At 37.9% G+C, this 19771-nt stretch overlaps 2 protein-coding genes across 2 annotated transcripts in view; one reads left to right on the plus strand and one right to left on the minus strand.

Annotated features, from left to right (window-relative positions):
- The window catches only part of LOC138136246 (5'-3' exonuclease PLD3-like), a 43635-nt gene extending 37295 nt beyond the window's left edge, over nt 1-6340 (minus strand). Inside the window, exon 1 of the mRNA XM_069055337.1 lies at nt 6308-6340. Coding sequence (XP_068911438.1) covers nt 6308-6325 — 18 coding nt within the window. The 5' untranslated portion in view covers nt 6326-6340. The remainder of the gene's footprint in view (nt 1-6307) is intronic.
- A 1834-nt stretch (nt 6341-8174) lies between these two features.
- LOC138136245 (uncharacterized) lies at nt 8175-16445 on the plus strand. Its single transcript, XM_069055335.1, has 5 exons — nt 8175-8450; nt 9310-9572; nt 14638-15019; nt 15063-15311; nt 15358-16445. The coding sequence occupies exons 1-5, from the start codon at nt 8341-8343 to the stop codon at nt 16361-16363; spliced, it is 2010 nt and encodes a 669-aa protein (XP_068911436.1). The 5' UTR covers nt 8175-8340; the 3' UTR covers nt 16364-16445.
- Nucleotides 16446-19771: the final 3326 nt, after the last annotated feature.

Here is a 19771-nt window from a genome sequence, read left to right on the forward strand (position 1 = left end):
TTCAACGCCGGTGCTTCCAGTGAAAGTGATTTACCGGAGGAGGATCCGCGAGGAGGTAAGCTGGCGGACGCGTCCAGGTGGCGGCGGCCGTGCCCGTCCCCCGGACGCTTTTTCGGTTTGGCTCCGGCAGCCTCGGAAATACGTTGACCTATCCGAATACGAGAGCTGTTTCCGAGGACGCCGAAGAGGTTCGAAATTTGAAGGTTACGTGCTCCTTCTGCTGGTAACGAGGTATTTCACTTATCAAAATCAAAATTCTGAAGCGTACGAACGCCATTTTTTACACGTTTTTCTCCCAGGAGACGGTTTGTTGCTGGTCGAAGCGGATAACGGTAGTGCTCGATCACTTGTCAAATTTTTACCGCCAGGACGCAATCTCTACCGTTTGTCCGATTTAGATTGTTGAATATTTTTGCATGTTTTAGCAACAACAAACAATCAAAAAAATTACAATACAATTGTGGAAAGATTTTCTGACATTTATCTTTTTTACTCGCTTTTTTCACACCTGAACTGACACTAGTGATGTTACTAAAATTAATTGTTACTCGTCAAGTTGGCATTAATTCTACGTTACATTTTATGCGGTTATGATACATGCATGGTTTCATTTTCTGTGAAATTATTTAAATATTTTTTAATTAAGTAACTTCAACGCGAAGAAAACGAAAATCGACTGTCAATAATTGAATTTATTATTCGTTGCATAATTCATGGTGTATATTTTTAATTCGAGTGTTGTGTCATTCCTTTATTGAACCTTTTATTGTGACTTCTTTTAGCACCTTCACTTGGACCCGGCTTAAATTTTATAATTTTAACTAACCACGTTTAGAAACAGTTTTTAGAAATGCGATCTATTCGACAAAACATGCAAGAAAATGTCTGACAAATATCGAAAAACAGTATTTGACACTACTTGAACTTGACATTCTGTTAATACCAAAATTTTGAAGAATAACAACTTTAACTGCAGTTTTTAGACTTTCAGCCTCAAAGTTTAGACGTTGAATCTTACTGTTAAACATTTGTACAACGAAATATTCATTTTACACTTCTTGAATTAACAATTAAATGAGAACCTTGAAAGTAATAGTTCTGATTTATAATGGTATAATGTTTTGAGAGATTTACTTCAAATAAAAATTTGACAATTTTGAGAATTATCTAACAAATTTCCTGTTTTAAAAATGAAAAATCTCCTTTTTATCTACAAAATCGAATATATTTTTTTTCGTTTATGAAAAGCTCCTCATGAAATTATCATTATCATCATTATTTTATAATTAAAATCATTTCTTCTTTTTAACTCATTTCGAAGGGCAGAACTTCTCTGATTTTGTTTTAAATAATTATTTTGACATTTGACAAATGTAAAAATTTAACAACGGAAATATTTTAGTGTTTCCATAAAAATATTTCGTTAAACAAAACTTATTTAGAAATAATTTTTGGTTTTTGTATCTATTTGACAATTTTACAATACAGAATCTACAAAATAACAGAAATTTACTTTGACAAATGACTCTAGAAACTCTTCAACGGGTTTTTTTTAACTCTTTAATTTTAAATCTTCGCTTCTTAACAATTCGTAATATTGAATTTTTGACACAAGCTTAACATGTCACAAATTCAGAACAATGTCTCTTTGGCATTTTTTTTTCAATTTGATAGCCAGAATTTCTAATTTTTGTCATAAGATTCCTAAATATCCTAACAAATTTTCTGTTTTAAAAGTAATCAGGTAACTTTTCTTTTGTCTATGAAAAGTTTCAAAATCTTAAAACTACCGTCTTTATTATTATTATCAGTTTATCTCCGAGAAACTTATTTTTAACTGCTTATCTTTTTCTTCTTCATACACTGTAACATTTAACAAGTAGTGTCAAATTTTGAGTAACATTTCGAAGAGAATTTCTAATATTTCAGCTTCAAACCTTCACTTTTTAACATTTTAAAGTCATTTTTTTAATTGTCAATGTCAAAATTCCCTCAAGGAGGAGGGTGTACCACCCTAAAACCATTCTCCCTAGATCAGGTTTGAGGTTATGCCAATAATTTTCAAGTCAGAATAGTTTCAGGTGTAGACAAATTTTATACCAAAAAACAAGAAATAACGACGATAATGACACTGAAAAATACAACTGAACATATTCAGTAGCGCAAGCGCCTTCACATCAAAATGGCTGACATACAATTGACATTTTCCGTTGCCAACCTAATAACCATCAAATAACTAGTGGCTCATACCAATATGACAACACTTTGACAATTGTTTTAAAGAAAAAATTAACTATACACTACCGTAGTTTTGATAGAATTTTGAAAATCCTCAGAAATTCAGAATAAAATTTTGACATATTTTAATTTAAAATTTAATTTAAAAAAAACAATTTTACACCATTTTTGAACACGAAATTATTTCGTATTAAGATTTTTACTTCAAATTTCCTTTTGGTTAAATCAATGAAAATATTCAATTCTAGTAACCGAAATTTCGACATTTTGACATTGATCACAATTTTTCTTCTGGCAAATGTCATGTTTGAAAAATATAAACCTATTGTTTTTTAACAAGATCCAATAGTAAGTACTTACAGTTTTCTGTCATTTGCAGCGTTATCATCTAATTTTTCCATTTTTTTCCATTTTAAATTTGCAATTATTCTCCATTTCCTAAATGATTATTTTGACAAATACGACAAACCAAGAAACGTTTTTTTCTAGATTTTGAATTTAACAAAACTGGGAATTTGACAACGGAAACATTCCAAATACAATATTTGACACTTGAATACTACGAGCATAAGAATTTTTTAAACATTTCAACTTTTGACAGAATAATGACATTTTCAGTTGTGAATACGAAAATAATTAAAATGAAATAAAACCGGACCGTTCTGGTTTGTCCCGTTCATGAATTTTCACTTCAATTTCCATTTCTGCATCAAATCCACTTTTTACCAAGTTAAATTTCCAAAAAATAGTTTTTCAAAATTTATTATTATTATTACATTTTGTTCATATTCTTCCTGTGTCTATTCTTATCGTAAATTAAAAGAGACGCCACTGTTAATTGCGCTAACATTTCCATTCAACTACATTTCCACAAGTTGTGTGTTTAACAGTTTCTTATTATGTATAACTAGATAACGGTAGTGCTAAATCTGTAAATTTTTTAACACATTTACGTCTAAAATATTTCATTATTATACTTAAAACTGTTTACCGTTTTCATTACTGTTAAGGACAACCAATAAATTACGTACAAGTTTTAATTGTTCGTTAATTTATCTCACATTAATTTGACAACGAAAAATAATAACTTTCCTGTGGCGCCGTCAGTGGATTATGTTAAAACTAAACGTTTATGCGGCATTTTCTATTTTTGACACTTTTCATTTAAAAACTTCCTGTATGAGTATAACTTTTTCGTCGCCGTTTTCGTCTCACTATCTAGGCGAATTGACATTTAATCTGTCATCCAGACGACCGTCAACTGTTCCCGCATGTGTCAAATCGGCGCCCACATTTCGCCCTTATCTGGATATCAAACGGAAGTGCTGACAACTTGGCGTAAAAAAATTCCTCGACGGTTTAATCGAACCGAACTAGTTACAAAAGAGAACAGAGTTGATGAATTATTCCGCCGCGATGGACTCAAGGTCTTCTCGTTCTAATTTATTTATTTATTTTTTTATTGAGGATGTCATTTAACGCGGCAAAAGAGATTGGATACGGGGAACGGCGAACCGCACGGAGCTCTCCATTCTTCAATTTTTTTCGACGATCATCTTTTCGACACGCTCAATCACAACTCGAACAGTTGGAGTCCCTTCCGTCGAAAGTGCACACCGGAGACGCGACAAACCGAAACCGAAAATGCGGCGGCCATCTTGCGCGCGCCGGGGCCATTTTGAACAAAAAACCAAAACCACTTTCTATGGGATTTTTTTCGCCGCCTCGATTAAATTTAGCTGTTCTAAAAATAGCCGCGAACTGGTTTCCGCCAAACTATTCGCTGTTGAATAATCGCGACGGCCACGAACGCCGCTGTCTCCTGTCAACGGAACGTCTCCGACATTTTTTTAAGCGCGTGTGAATTTTTTTTTCGAAAAAGTCGACACCAACGCCCCCGGTGGCGGAACGAGAACACGACGAAACGCTCGTTGCGGCGGAGCAGCCTGTGCTATTAGAAAGGAGTAGAGGGGAACGGCCTTCAGATTTCATTTCATGGCCGAGGTAAATGGCATCAAGTTCATGTTCAACCAGCAGAGCGTTGGCGGACACAGTCGGTTCATTGCCTGGGAGCATTTTTGAACGGACATTGGGACTTGAGAGGCACAGGGAAATTTTTCGTCGCTAAGTTGGCCATTCACGATTAACCCCAAAATTCAAATGATCCAACAAATCTCTAGGGTCTTTCTTTTTAAAAACACTGCTTTATCGAAACTTCACTGGAAGCTTTAGACAGACATAAGCTGTCAGTCTTAAATGTCAAAAAACAATAACATACGATGTAATGGAAAGTGCCGCTTTGTTGCGATGGTACCGCACGTATTTGTCCGCACGTTTGAAATCATCACATCTGGACCAGTTGTAACAACTTATGAATAATAAATATGAAAAAATGTCATTTTTGCCGGTTTATGTTTTTATATTAATAGATGATCTAGCGGATCTTTTTCAATGTTGAATGTCGGGTAAACAATGCAGCAAAACAAACAATAAATGAATGCAACATTTTCAAATGTCATATTCTGATAAATGTCACTTTTGACATATTTGTCATCGACCAGTGTATCGTATCGTAGCAATAATAATAATAATAATAAAAGAGACGGCAGGAACGTATTTCACCTTCGAGCAGTGCCATAAGACATGTCAAGAAGACCATTAAATCAAATCTAATGAGTGTAAAAACTGTAACAATAAAACCGGTGGCATGAAAACAATTGCTGTGACATTTACAGTTTACGTTGTCAGTTTAGCCAACCGTTTTCCGTGTCGATTGAATTCGACATCGATCCCCGACAATCTGGTTGGCAATTATTTTGGTCGGCTGCAGAAACACGTCGGCAACATCGAATCCAATTCCGAATGGAAAATTGATTTCGTCCGAGCCGTTAGGGCATTAAACGTGATGATTGACGGCGCAGTTCGCGTCGATGCGAAATTGCTGCCGACGGTTGGAGGCACTGAGTGCACAAAAATCCACCAACGTATCAATTCAACTTGACATTTTCCAGTGACAGATGTCAGGCTAATTACAGAAAACTGCTTTTGGGCGTGTTGACATTTCGGAGCGAGTTTTCGAATTCTGATCGGTTCGTTGATCTCCGGCGAAACTTCCACGTTCGAAAGAGGAGTTACGAATCGGAAAAAATCGCGCCGAGTCACAGCCGTATCGGTAATTGGATAGAAAAGCTGATAAAAAAAGGCAACAGTCACCCTTCGTCAGGCGGAAACGGTCATCTGGTAAAGAAAATGAGTCACGACGCATTGCCAACGGTGGCGGCGACGGAGGAGCAGCGGTAGTGCGTGTGTGGCCAGTTTTAATTGATTTACTGTTGCGTAAAAGTGTCCCAATTGCGGCCTTGTGGTAAGAAAGTTGAATTTTTATTTGTAGGATCGGTCGTTTATCGTGGCGCTTCCGACATAGGCGGAGGACTACGGTGGATCCGTGGCCGCTTGACATTTCGAAAAACTTGCATAAATTCGTGATTTCTTTTTTAATCGCGTGAAAAAATGTACTCGGCGGCAGCCTTGTTTTCTGTTTAGGATTTGGCCGTCGTTTGCCTCTACAAAAGACACTTATTCGAACTATTCTTCGTCGCTCCACCTCGTGTCAAAATCTGAACCACACCGCCATCATGTTTGCCCAAGATTGCACACTTTTGAATACTTGATCTGCATAAATAATTACAAAACATATTCTCCTGTGATGTTTGCGTACCTTGGTAAACGTTACTCAACTGTTAAGTCTCTTGCGGCATCTTTCGCCCATTTTCTTCCTCTTCTTTTTTAAATTCAACTGTATCGCCCTGTGCAACAAGCACATTCTCCTAGAAGCAACTCCCAATGCATGAAACTCTTACAATTGTCTTTTTTCCTTCATTATTTCTGTTTCAAAATTTTTTTCGTTTTTGACGCAACCACCGGTACTACGATGGCGCCACTGTGGTCTTTCTCGTTCATTCAAATTAATTTAATTGCGTGAGAAAATGTATTCGTCGGGTGTGATGTTGGCACTATTGTTTCGTATTACATAATTTACCTGTCACTTACGTCTATAAAAAGCACTTACTTTTGAACTATTCATCATCACTCCCTCTCGTGTCGAAATCTGAACAACGCTGCCATCACATTTGCCCAAGACTGCACACTTTTTGAAAACTTCACCAGCACAAAAAATACAAAACATATTCTCCAATTATATTTCCATATCTTACTAAACGTTACTCAAATATTTAAGTCTGTCACCTTTTCCTCCCTCGTTTCCTCCATCTCGACTTCTTTTTTGAACTGCAACTGCATTGCCCTCTGCAACAAACAAATTCACCAAGAAGCAACTCTGACCGCCTGAAACTCTTACAATGGTACTTTTTCCTTCATTATTTCAATCAAAACTCCCAATTTGTTTAATTTCCGACGCCAAGCACCGCCACTAAGATGGCGCCACTGCTCTCACTCTAGCTCTTCCAGCTCGTTCAAATCTCCAATTGAACGTCATAAATCATCGTTTTTATTCCAATCTGTCTGGTCAGTCATTTTTCTTTAATTGTTTCGATATTAATTCCCACTCCCAGTTTGTTTAATTTCCGACGCCAAGCGCCGCTACTAAGATGGCGCCAATGCTCCCACTCTAGTCCTTCCAGCTCGTTGAAATCTCCAATTGAACGTCATAAATCATCGTTTTTATTCCAATCTGTCTGGTCAGTCCACCTGACCTCTAGTCTCTTCAGTTTGCCGATTGCACATCCAGCGATCGGCTCGTCTTCTCCTTACAACACGTGACCATGAACATAACCTTTCCAACCGGCATTATTCATTTCGTTTCGAGGCAAAATCCAGGTGGACTCGATTTTGGTGTCAGTAATTGTTTCACGTTCTCTAATGACAGATCCACAACACATTTGTCCAGTTGGTAATTATTCTCGTACGGCGGCACGCGATTGGACGCGTGCAATATGAAGTTAGTCGCGTGTTTCGCTTTTATTTATAAAAATACAGCGAGGGCTAATGGCCTAGCTCTCTGGCCTTGACTCTATCGGTGCGGTTATATTGGCCACTAACTACAGTAAATTGAGAAAACATCTCGTCTACCTGACCGGACTGGCAAGCCATCGCGCTCCCAGTGACAGTTCTTGAGACGGGTCGACACCTCTCGACATTTTCGAGATTGGCACCACTGACGACTCGACTGTCAAAATTCGAAAAGTCAAATTTACTCGAATCAAAGAATATTTTGATCGCCATTCGAGTCGATACTGTGAGGAGTGGTAACTCCACCACCGTTGGCGTGTATTGTACTGCCAGCGGTCGAGGAGTTCCTTAACCTCGCTGTAAGTCTTCAGGACGCGGTGCACAGGTAAGTTCTTTCGGTGCCGAATGATCGCACTGGTCTCGAGACAAGTTGGGGTCACTTCGGCAAAACACAGTTTAAGTTCTTTGTGTTTTTAGGGTAAACAGGAAGCGCGACTGATTTGACATTAGCCGCGAAACTAGAAAATGTCGAGGGCCTTGATACCACCATCTGGTCATTCACGACTAATTGGGAAAATTAACAGAACCATTAATTATGGCAATAACAATCAGGTGGGTACTCAAATTGTTGTACCTACTTCGAATTAATGGGTGATTTATGGAAATGTTCGTATTCGGCAAACGCGCTGACATCATCGCAGATAAAACAGAAATCGGTCAATTTCGAAACTGTTTGATCTGACAAGACACGATTAATAATTCCTTCGCCAAAGATGTACACGGCGGGCCAACAAACCATTTTGGCCAGTACCAACTTGTAGACGTGCGCAAAATCCCCTAGAAAAATCCCCCAGAGAAACGTCACAAGAAAACTTGGAGCTTCCGCTGTTTTCCCGATAAGATAAGAACCGCGAAACCGGCGACAACAAACAATGTGGCACTTGTCGCGTAGTTTTTATTTTTATTTCGCTATCTGCGTTACGTTTGACAACATCACACTGGATATATAGATAATGTTATAATTAATTGTGTGAATTGTTTGTAGACAGATAAGCTGATAGGTTTTCTAACCGGACGATATTGCACCAAAGATTAATAAGAGAGTGATGCTATGTGAAAGTGGCGGAGCGAGCCATGGTGGTGACAATTGACGGAGACATGAATCTTGATGGTGGAGAGCCGAAACAGAGGATATATCTGCCTTCGCAGGACACTGGCGTCGACACCTTCGACTACTTGAACCGGTGAGCAGGAAGTGCGGTCATATACACGGTGTCTCCACAATTTCCAAAAACATTCCATTGTCCTGTCAAGCTCTATTGTTCGCCTTAATTGTTGCCATAAAAAGACAACGGAGTGTATCGGAGCCGTTTTAATGATCACTTGATATATTTTCTATGATATAATGACCTGTTTCATGGCCAACTTCCTTTTAATGTTTATTCTTAAATTAAACTAAGGTGGCCGTTAGAAATTCCTCAGCGGACAAAGACGAAATGTGTTCAAAACAAAACGACACACACAGATTAAGAAAAAATCTGGATTTTGACAGAGACGCTGAGGTTAATAGATTGACAGTAGTGTTGGACGCGCCCCAAAAAGCAATCAACAATCGAACATCTGTCAAGTTTTATTTGTGTTTCGTTTGGAGGCGATTGTCCAAATTTGTGTTCGATTTGAAATTGTTCGTTAATTAATTTGAATAAATTATCATAATTGCAAAATAAAGTTAAGCGTCGGTGCTTACGGAGTCACTAAATTATACGGGGTGTGTCAAAATCAGATTTGTCGGGAGCACAGTTTGTGGAATTCCACGGCAGACTAGATTGTCGGTTGTGCGAGTGATGCAAGATGGCCGCGTCCCAGCTCCGCCATGATTTATTTTATCTCCGGCGTAAAAATCCCCGAGAGAGTTAATAACAACCGTCGCGTTTCATTTTCTCCCGGTCCAATTTGCATAAATATGCTCGACTGCAAGTCGGCTGAAAGTAAAAATGGAAAAATCCGGACCGGCTACCGCTTTTTGATCGGCCGAGAAGCGGCCAAACAGGATCCGGTGTAATCGCCGCAATTACACCGGAGCGAATCCCCCCTTGATTCCAGGTACGTGGAGCGAGAGTTCCCGCCGGCGGGCGACGGGGGCGGCGTCGTCTACAGCGTGCCCCGGTACTTCCACAAGGCGGGGGAGAAGCAGGCGGCGTTGGCGGAAGAGGAGGTGTTCAGGAGATTGAGCGCCGTGGGACTGGGGGGACTCTGGATGACCTTCTTCCACGGGGCCTCCTACGGGGGACACTCCTTCCGTAATCAGAGGGTCGGCAAGCTCATGATCAGGGAGCACGACTTTGTCGCCTTCGTCAAGCACGCAGGTGAGGGTAAAGTGGAAAAAGTGGTCGAAGCAAGAATTTGCGCTTTTTAATTAAAGTGGCGCCCTCGAGCTTTGACGACAGGTTTGCAAATCAGACCATCCTGTCTCGCTTTTTTCAAATATTCCACTGGAATTCTTCTTGCGAGGCGATACGAACTGGTCGCATTGGCGGGGATTTATTTCCGCACGACCAAAGTTTTTCAACGGGTGACAAGTCTGCAGGTTGCAGTGATCTTACTCTGTCTTTTTTTAAAGCAACGAACACATTTAGTGATGGAACGGCGAAGAATTTGTTGCAGATGCTTTATCCATAAATTACAATTTCTTCCCGTGGTTGCGTTTTATTTATTTTTTTCAGTTCAATTCGTCGGATTTTTCTAAAACTGGAACCTTCTGTACTTGTTTACGATGTCTGGAATTTTATGAATCCAGATTTGCATAATTTGATTGTCGACGCTCGGTGATTCACCACAAATTGCTTTAAAAAGATTGTAACGTGTTTGAAATTTTTCTAGACGACTATTTTAAACGTGGAAGTTTTCTTGCAATTTCAATTATTCTTTCTTATAAAATAATTATACTACTAATAGGTACGTTTTGTTGGGACATAACCGGAATCGGTTTATGGTGGAACGACCGTTTTATTGGTGCACAAAACCGACTCCGACGAAACTTTTCATTCCGTTAAACTACATAGAATGGTCGGTTTGAATGTTAGAAAGTGGGGATTTTATGACAAAACTGTCAAAAATTTTAAGCCGTTTTGTTGGTGGGATGCATTCCGTTCAGTCTGGATGACCCAACAAAACGCACCTATTATTTATACTGCAAAAGGTTTCGTTTCGCAGCGCCCTCTAGAACAGGTTCTTGACATTCCTTAGACGATGTCTTTATCCCTTTACCTCATTTACACAAAAATTTAGGTTACGCACATTACACTGGAGACAACCATTTGAAGAAACTCTTTTTTCTATTTTGCGTTTAGAATAAGTCTAGTCTAGCACCCAAATGACGTCATTTGAGTGCTTTAATAGGTCGTTGGCATGTTAGAATAGACTAGTAAAATTTACTGTATTGATGTTGGTACCGTGAAGTGTCAACTGACAGACGTCAAAAAATAAATCTCGCAGAGAACAAAGCAAATTAATAAATAACAATGAACAAAACGTTTAATTTTCATTCTGGGATTTGGACTTCTAACGTCTTTTGTGGAATTTGCCTAATTTGCGGCGGCGTTAGTGATAAACTTTCTTCAGAATTCATTTTCAAACATCAAATGCGAAAATAAAAAAAATCTGACGTTTTAAATTAATTTTTTTCACAGCCGGCTAAAATTATGCCACATAAAAAATGTCACCAACCATCGCAAAATTCCCTAAATTTAAAATTTTAATTTTTTTATTTATAAAATGGTATAAAGCGGCCAAATAGAAAAAATAGTATAAAAGATTCGTTGCAGAAGGTCCTTCAAGAACTCATTTGTTTCTCAACTCGCCGCTACGCGGCTCGTTTCGGAATTTCAAGTTCGTGTTTAAATAGATGCCTTCTGCAACTTATATTTTAATATACTATTTTTTTTTCATTATTATTTTTTGTATAAATCTTTCCCTTTGTAAAAAATATTCTTGAGTACATATTTTCCACCCCCAATTAATTCTTCTGCGGTTAGTTAGTCCATTCTGATGAATATTTCGCTTGTATCAACGAAAATATGAAAATAATTCAATAAAAATCTGTTATGACCAAAAGACCATTAGACAGAATGACTCAATTTATTGACAGTTGTTCACGTACCGAGTAAAGTTGACTCAAGTTGCAAAAAACCACTTGGCATTTGCAACAGCACTTTTATGGCATTAATCATTTGAAATTACTTTAAAACTGTACTTATATGGAAAATATCCAACCCAAACTATGATTTTCTGGTCCGTTTGTGCCTTTATTTGGTTCAAAAATATGAAAAAAAATGCTGTTGCAAATGACAAGTGGTTTTTTGCAACTTGAGTCAACTTTAGTTTGTCATTTTGGAATCAACGTTATTTTCTCGAAACCTTACAAAGATCCAAATGAATCTCGTAACGTCCTGAAAATGTGCACTGTCATAATATACAAAGTGTTTGCAAAGTGGAAATAATATTCTCTTTTTTTTTATTAAAGAATCACGACCTCTTGATGTAAGTTTGCAATAATAAAATTTAGCTAAATTTAGGGAATTTAATGATATCTATTGGCTATTCCTGCCAGCCCCTGTCATTTTTAATGTCATTGCAAGTACCCAAACTCTCATTCCTCGCAAAGTGAGACATGTATTAAACTCTCAAAGGTCAAAAGTGTACAATGTTGCCAGCTCTATTTTGGGTGTAAATTGCGGTCTTGGTGGTTCTTTGATAAAAAAAAAAAACATTATAAAGAGCGATCAAATTAATTTGTAATCGAGTCATCCATGGATTTGAATCCGCATGTCTTTTCGACTGATATGCCCAGATCTAACCTGTGTTTTAAGCTGTGTTTTTTGTTCAAGAATCGACATACGATCTCGGATTCATGGATAACTCGATTACAAATTAATTTGAGCGCTCGATACTAGAGGGGTAAATGTGTTATGCCAAATCCAAATAACCACCACGTGTTGAATTAAGTTGGTGAAAACAAAATTACACAAAGTGTACCGGGTGATTTTAAATGAATGACACTTTTTTTCATAGGTTGGTAATATTATTGTTGGTTATTCTGCTTTTTAATGTGATAGTTGACATAAACAGAGGCGTCCTCGCCTATTTGAGACAATTTATTAATACATAAAATGTCAAAATGTCGTACGTACGCCAATGTGTTGATTAAGGTATCAAGTTTGCCAAAATAATTTATGAAAAATGTTCCCAACTTAAGAAAAACAGTCACAATCATTTAAAATCACCCGGTATAATGGCAGTTTTGATATTACTAGGATGCTAGACCAATCAAATCTAAGTACACAACGTTGCCGGTTGATTTTCTGGGTAGAATGCAGTGTTGGTGGTTACATATTTGGTTTTGGCAAAGACTATGCATTATTCACGACCTGCTGTATTACAACCGGCCTGTTCAAAAGTGTAATTTGAGTGATCCCCGCAGAGCGCTAGTTAAGTTTTTGTCACCGAGAGGTTTTCTCGTTCAAATGACATTCAAATTTAAAATCAAAAATACAAAAATATACTTGTATTCAGTATTCTTTTAGAAAGAAAATATGAACTTACTGTACTCAATCTTAACTCTAAAATCATGTCTAAACATATTTTTCCGCATTTTTATTCTTTAGAAGCGCCCGTAATGTGGCGCCCTCATCGGCGAAAATTGGCTCTTTCTCGGAAACATTTTCGCAATGCTTTTTTAATGAAATGAACAGGCCGGTTATTATCATGGCCAACTGTATCGATATACACTAGACGTGTATACATGGCTTCAATTTCAAAATAAAAGTGTTCCTAGAAAGCAAACCATGAACTACTGTAAAGTAGCGACATCTGTTGGATCCTTTCATAATAATTTTTTTAATTTGAAATTGTCAAATTGAACGTCACAAACGTCAGATTTTGGAAGTATTTTCTTACCTTTCTTGTGCTCATTGTCAATTATAACATTTATTGTTCAGTTGATGATTGTCGTGTTTAGTTTCGTTGTGTTCATTTTAATTTATTAATTTCGAGTGACAAGCAAATTAACAGACAAATAACATACGACAATTAACCGTTACCTAACCAAGAATATAAATTTGACAAGTTGACAAGTACTCGTAGATTGAAGATTAGTTAAAATTATAGTCGTATGGCGTCGCTACTTTACGGGAAATTTCAATTGTTTCATCGGAATTTTTCTCTTATGGAGAAATTGCAAAATGAAACGGCCATGTATACACGTCTAGTGTATATCGATACAGTTGGCCATGGTTATTATACAGCAGGTCGTGACATTATTATTATATTTATTATATCAGCCGTAGCGACATCTGTGGATGATACACGAACTATCTTGGGCGCGAAATTTGAATGCATCGTTCATTTTCAAATTGTTTGGATGATAAGTTTGCAAAACGTGAAAAATGTGTAACAATAATTATACAGAGTGATTACAAATGTTTCTTACGTTGTTGTCAGTTGTGCACGTACTATTGCGGACACGGATTCTTGGCCAATATTTTTTAGACATTTCTAAAAAAAATCATGTAAACCAATCATTAGTGTCATTAATCAATGACAATTATTAAAAATCACTTTGAAGTTTTTCTTGTGACATCAAAAAAGCAGGGAAATGGCATTATCGAGTCAAAAGTTGGGTTATATTCAATAAAGGCCAGTTCACACATATTTGTCAGTTAAATGTCAGTTGTGGCCATGATTCCGTGACCGCAATAATACAGATTTGCCGCTTCTTCTGGATTTGTAAATTTGACATTTGACACCTCACACTTATCACTTTTCATTGTTTTCATTTTTCAAGGCGTTGTCAGTTATATGAGGAAGCAGAAGAGTTATTTTCAGGACTGTCTCTCGCAAGATGTTCACTGGATTTTAATTACTTGTTGAAAAATGTTTGCCCCTTGCTTTTAGGCAACCAAGTAATCATATCAATTTACCTTGAGTATAGCACATTTTATAACCTTGTACTTTTATGTAATTTATAACATGTTCTATCAGTGGAAACTGTGACAAGTTTTTCAAGTTTTTAAAAACATTACAAAAATTACGTCAATTCTTTTTTGATGCACTTAGGACTTTTAATTACACATCGGAAAGAAATCAAAGCGTTTTTATAATCATTACCAAATAAATTTTTTTCTGACAGCAGTTTTCTTATGTTTGACTCGACGAAATGTCTTCAACTGGCTCTCACAAGCCGAAACATTTTTCCAGAACACTCAAAGGAATCTTCTTGGAAAGATTAAACCTAGTCTGTTATAAAGTGGTAGATGCAGTATTTAAAATCCTTCTGAGGAATCGTCGATCGTCGTTGCTTTTATTCATTCTGTTTACGAAAACACAACTGCTAAACCCTGCATCTATCGCTGGGACAACTTAATTGCGTTTTAGGCGAGCACTTCGTGGTGCTGGCCGAGGTGAAGTCCACCAACGACCACAAAAGCAACCTGGAGAAGATCAGCGACGCCAAAGTAATTAAAAACAACAAGAGATCGGCGCAGCACCAGCTCAGAGACCACATGGAAGTCCTGCAGAGCGTGCTGGGAGGCAACCCCAAAGAGAGCGGGGTGCAGAGCTACATCATGTGGCCCTTCTTGGGATCCGAGACGCGAGACCCCAGACAAAACGTGATCAAGCGCTGGAAGGAAGACGACAACCTGCACGTCTTCGAAGACACTTTTGCCTCCCAAGACAGATTCGACGAGTGGTTGGGCAGCAACGTCCTCAAGGGCACGCGAGTGAAAGAACGCGACTTTATGATGCTCCTAAACAGGTAGAACTGAAAGCGAAAGAATTTGCGAGAGTGTCTCGTCTAGGTTTGTAATTTTGAGTTGTGGGGTCTTCGTCGACGAGATCAACACAGGTTTGATGGCGCTTCTCACCCAAGACCAGCTCGACCTCCTCGACAGCGACATCTGTCAAAAATCGAAGGCTCTGGTGGTTCACGGCGCCGCCGGTACTGGTAAGACTTTGCTGGTTTTAAGGAAACTTCAGCAGTTGCACCAGACTGGACGTCTTGACGAGAACAACCGCGCCCTCTACATTTGCTACTGGCCGGGGATCAGGTCAGACCGGTCGAAATTGTAACTGTCACTTTATTGTGATTTTTAGATACGAGATGGAGCTGAAGATGGAGACTTTGGGTATAAGAGAGTACGTCGATACCGCTCGATTCTTCATCTCGATCGGCGACTTCCTCAAAACGAACAAGAAGAGCTACAAGCACATTTTTATGGACGAAGCCGAAGCGATCTGTTTGGCGCTAGATGGCAGCATCATCCGCAACACTCTCGCCGCCATCTATCGGTGCTACCACGCGGGAAACTGCGCTTCGACTTGTTGCGAACACGTTGACCTCCAACCGAACGAACACATATCGGAGAAGCTCACGAGACACTCCTCCACCCAATGGGGGGAGTTGTGGTTCATGGTCGACATCAACCAAGCCTCTCTCTTCCTCCCCAAGCACTCCCCACCAATCCTAAAAACTCCTTCTGTGGTCCTCTCCAAAGTTATGCGCTCCACTGGGTACATCTTCGGCGTGTTCAAACAATTCTACACAGTACCGATGCCTCTCCTCCCCAAGAAGATCCTGGAAAGTATGAACATACCGGATATCACAATAGGGCATCACATTTTCGGGCCCCCGGTATACTGGGTGGAGGCCAAAAACAACATCGACAAGATAGTCGCGAGGGTCATCATCGACTTGTGCTCCACCAAAGGGTTCAAACCAAATGATCTCTGCGTCATTCCGTTTTTGGTCAATGAGAAACTGGTACCGGAGAGTATCAACAAGTACATAGACGAGGAGTTTGTGGAGAACAGTTACAGACCAAACGCTGTCAGGGATGTTGAGCACTTCTTGAAGTACCGAGAGATCAACAGCTTCTTGATTGCGTGGGCGTTGAGGGTCAAGGGGTTGGAATTTAAAGTGGTGATAATGGCGATCGACGATGACGATTTCGACTGTCAGGACCCTGAGGATAGGAAGAAAGCTTACATTATGGCGTCCAGGTGCACTTCTTTGCTCATTGTGGTCAGTACGGCGGCTGTCAGACACGACATCGACTTAAGCGGACACTTCAAGAACTACCCATTTTGCATTGATTTATAAATATTTATCACAAGTATCTACACACACTATCACCAATATTTTACTGTAATTGTGACACTAATAAAATCTAAATGACGATTTACTTGTAATTTTAATACATCATGGGCCTAAATTTCCTGGCTCCGGTACTGTCAATTTTGACAGTTGACGGCTCGTCGTCACTTGAAGCTTGAAATCATAGACCAAATATTTTTGGTCTATAAATTTAAGGTTAGAAACTTCAATTATTAAATCTACGCCAAATTAACATTAATTGCAAAGTTTGATACAAAATGGGACTCTCAGCTGAATTAGATTCGTTACGCGATGAACCTTGTACTGTACTTGGTACAAGATTGAGGTTAGAACGTCCCAATGTAATTACGTAAGTTTATGTAAATACAGTGGCTAAACTACAAAAAATGGCGAGTAAAGTAGCGACGGAGGGGGCGGCGAACCTGATGAAGTATTTTAAAAATACCAAAACGTTCTGTTCTGTTCTGGAAAAGGTAGGATCGATGCACAAAAGACTTGCAGCCAAAAGTTTTGCTTGTAGGTGAAAATAGTGTCAATAGGTGAGGGAAAATGTAGAGCTGAGTTCAAGGTTGAAGAGAGTCACACTAATCCAATGGGGGGATTGCATGGGGGCATGTCTGCCACATTAGTCGACACCCTTTCGACATACACTTTGACGGCGACGCTTGGTAGACCAAAAGTGTCAAGTGTCACTATTGATATGCACGTCAGGTAAAAAAGATTTAAAAAGTGGCGTTGTGTAATGTGTTGTTTTAGTTACTTAAAGGGTGCAAAAGTAGGAGATGAGATATTGATTAATGCTAATATGGTCAAGACTGGGAAGAGTATGGCGTTTTTCGAGGTCGAGATAAGAAATAAAATATCTGGGGATATATTAGTTAAAGGGAAACAAAGCCAATTTTTAGTGCAATGAAGTGTACTTTATTACTTTTGTTTATTCAATTATTGTCACTTAAATGTTAGTTCCACACGTTTATTTTGATATTTTCTATTATGTTCATTAGTAAAATGGTGCTAAACTGAGGAAAAATAGTGCAAGTGTATCAGATCCGACTTACGTTGGTTAAACAATAAATATCCCTATCATTCCATGTAGAAATCCAAGCCGACACAGGTTGGCACAACTGAAACTACAATTTAGTTCTGCCAACCTGATGCACGTAGTTTCGAATAATTAAAAATTGTCTTAGGACATTATGGAATTAAAAAAAAGACGGCCCAACTTTTTAATTTCCCATAGTCCCTAGATCAAAATTCAGTGGCGTTGTGAGTAAGTGTCTTCGATGTAAATTGCAGTGTTGGTGGATCTTTGATGTGCGAATAAGGTGCAAAGAGAGAGAGAGAAGCGATAAAAGCAAATAAAAAAAATATAAATCAGAAGTTGTTAAAAAGTCCATTCAAAAAAACATCTGGACTTGTAATAACCCAGATATGGCCAGTCTTTCGCCAAAATTTAAATATGTATTTGAATTCTCGAAAGAAACGCGCGAAATTGAACAATTTGGCCCTGTCGTGATCGTCATCGAAGCAGTAAAACCCCTACGCTGTGTATTTCGTACAAAATAGCGGCAGACTAGCTCGGAATGCAAACGGCGGACCTGCGGGGAGGACAAACTTCGAAATAAAAATGCATAAATCGGTGGGAAGACGCCTGTATTTATTTTATTGAGACAGAAATAAATACATCTCGTTTTCATCTACAGTGCTGATTGATACAAAATCCGATCACATGATACAGTAAACAATTCGGTGGTGCGACTTTACATGACATACCAAGAAAAACACATAATTAATAACAATAAATTTGTGCACCGACCTCTTGAGGAGGGTAGAAAGTAAGAGTTCCCTTTCTTTTTGTTTTTTTTTTGTCGGAACGGAACTATACAACAAAAAAACAGAATGTGTCGTAAAGACGCACGATAGAAGTGAAACTTTTGTATTACAGGGAAACATTGTAATTATTCATCAATCACTTTTAAATAGCATATTCACAACAAAATTGTATATTTTAATGAAGAAAATAAATTATAAACAACGATAACACTATACTTGGGCCAACCAACAGTTATATGTAGTAATAAAAAAAAGGGGATGTGGCCTAGTTGCGTAGAACGATATACGCCGAAGCCTGTTTCACAATGAAGCAGGTTCTCTGCCCTTTGTCATTCAAATAGAGAAACAAAAGTCTTGAAAAAAAAACTATTTTGTAATACACATCGAAAAACGCCGAGGAAAACAAACAAACATAAACACGTGGTCAAACTCCCGAAGCGAGGTTAAAACGAATGAGATGCCGGATGCCGTCAAGTAATTTTTGTGGATGTACATCAGGCTTTCGAAAATTTGCGCACTTTTTGAATAAGCCAATTGGAAGCTGCTATTTAAAATACGCGGGCACTAGGGGGCGGTTTTATTACTATACAGGCTGTTTGATAAAAAACGCCTCAACCCATAACTTTTTTATTTATTATCCGATTTCAATGAACAAAAAAACCAAAGATATGGTTTTTCATGCGCTACGAAGCAGCCATAAAATTTTAATTTTTTGGCGTTGTTTTCAGTAGCTATCGATAGTCAACTTTTTTTTTTTAAATGGACACATGTAGTTTTTTAGGCTTAGTCTGGTAAAGTATTTTTTTCTGAATCTAATGGTGCATTAAAAGTTATCGTTTGGTCCATAGCTGACTGAAAAAAAAATAAAACAATTTTTAATTGTGGTTCAGCTTATTAAGAAATTTTCGAGTGTGCCGTGAAAAACAATTGGAATACAAATAGCAACAAATGTCAAGTGTGAGTTTGAAAATCTTCAGGTGCAATCTTGAAGAGTTTTAATATTATTTTCTTGGAAAACATGAATAATAATAATAATTATTATTTTTTCCATTAAATTTTTGTTTTTGACTAATTACGATTTTTATTACACTCGAATATAAAATAATAGTCAAATGACTGCTATCCTGCATGACTGACAATGTTATTTTATACTTAAATAAAAAAAGTTTAAAAAAGCAGATGAAAATTTCTAAGCTGACGTTTAGATGACATTCATCGTACTTTGTATTCCGATTGTTTTTCACGGCACTCTTAAAAATTTTATAAGCTGAACCACAAAAAATTGTTTTATTTTTTTTCAGCCAGCTATGAACCAAATGATTACTTTCAATACATCATTAGATTCAGAAAAAAAAACCTTACCAGACCAAGCCCAAAAAAACTACATGTGTCTATTTAAAAAAAAAAGTTGACTATCGTTAGCTATTGAAGATAACGCCAAAAAAAAATATATTTTATGGCTGTTTTGTAGCGCTTGAAAAACCATATCTTTGATTTTTTTTGTTCATTGAAATCGGGTCATAAATAAAAAAGTTAGCGGTTGAGGCGTTTTTCATCAAA

This window comes from Tenebrio molitor, chromosome 8 (assembly GCF_963966145.1).
Source record: "Tenebrio molitor chromosome 8, icTenMoli1.1, whole genome shotgun sequence".
NCBI lineage: Eukaryota > Metazoa > Arthropoda > Insecta > Coleoptera > Tenebrionidae > Tenebrio > Tenebrio molitor.

Bases quoted from the DNA above. Each gene is read 5' to 3' on its own strand.
- LOC138136245 (XM_069055335.1), top strand. From the start codon at position 8,341: ATGGTGGTGACAATTGACGGAGACATGAATCTTGATGGTGGAGAGCCG. The intron at 9,573-14,637 runs GTGAGGGTAAAG...ATTGCGTTTTAG, and splicing joins CGCCTTCGTCAAGCACGCAG to GCGAGCACTTCGTGGTGCTG. The intron at 15,020-15,062 runs GTAGAACTGAAA...TGTCTCGTCTAG, and splicing joins TTTATGATGCTCCTAAACAG to GTTTGTAATTTTGAGTTGTG.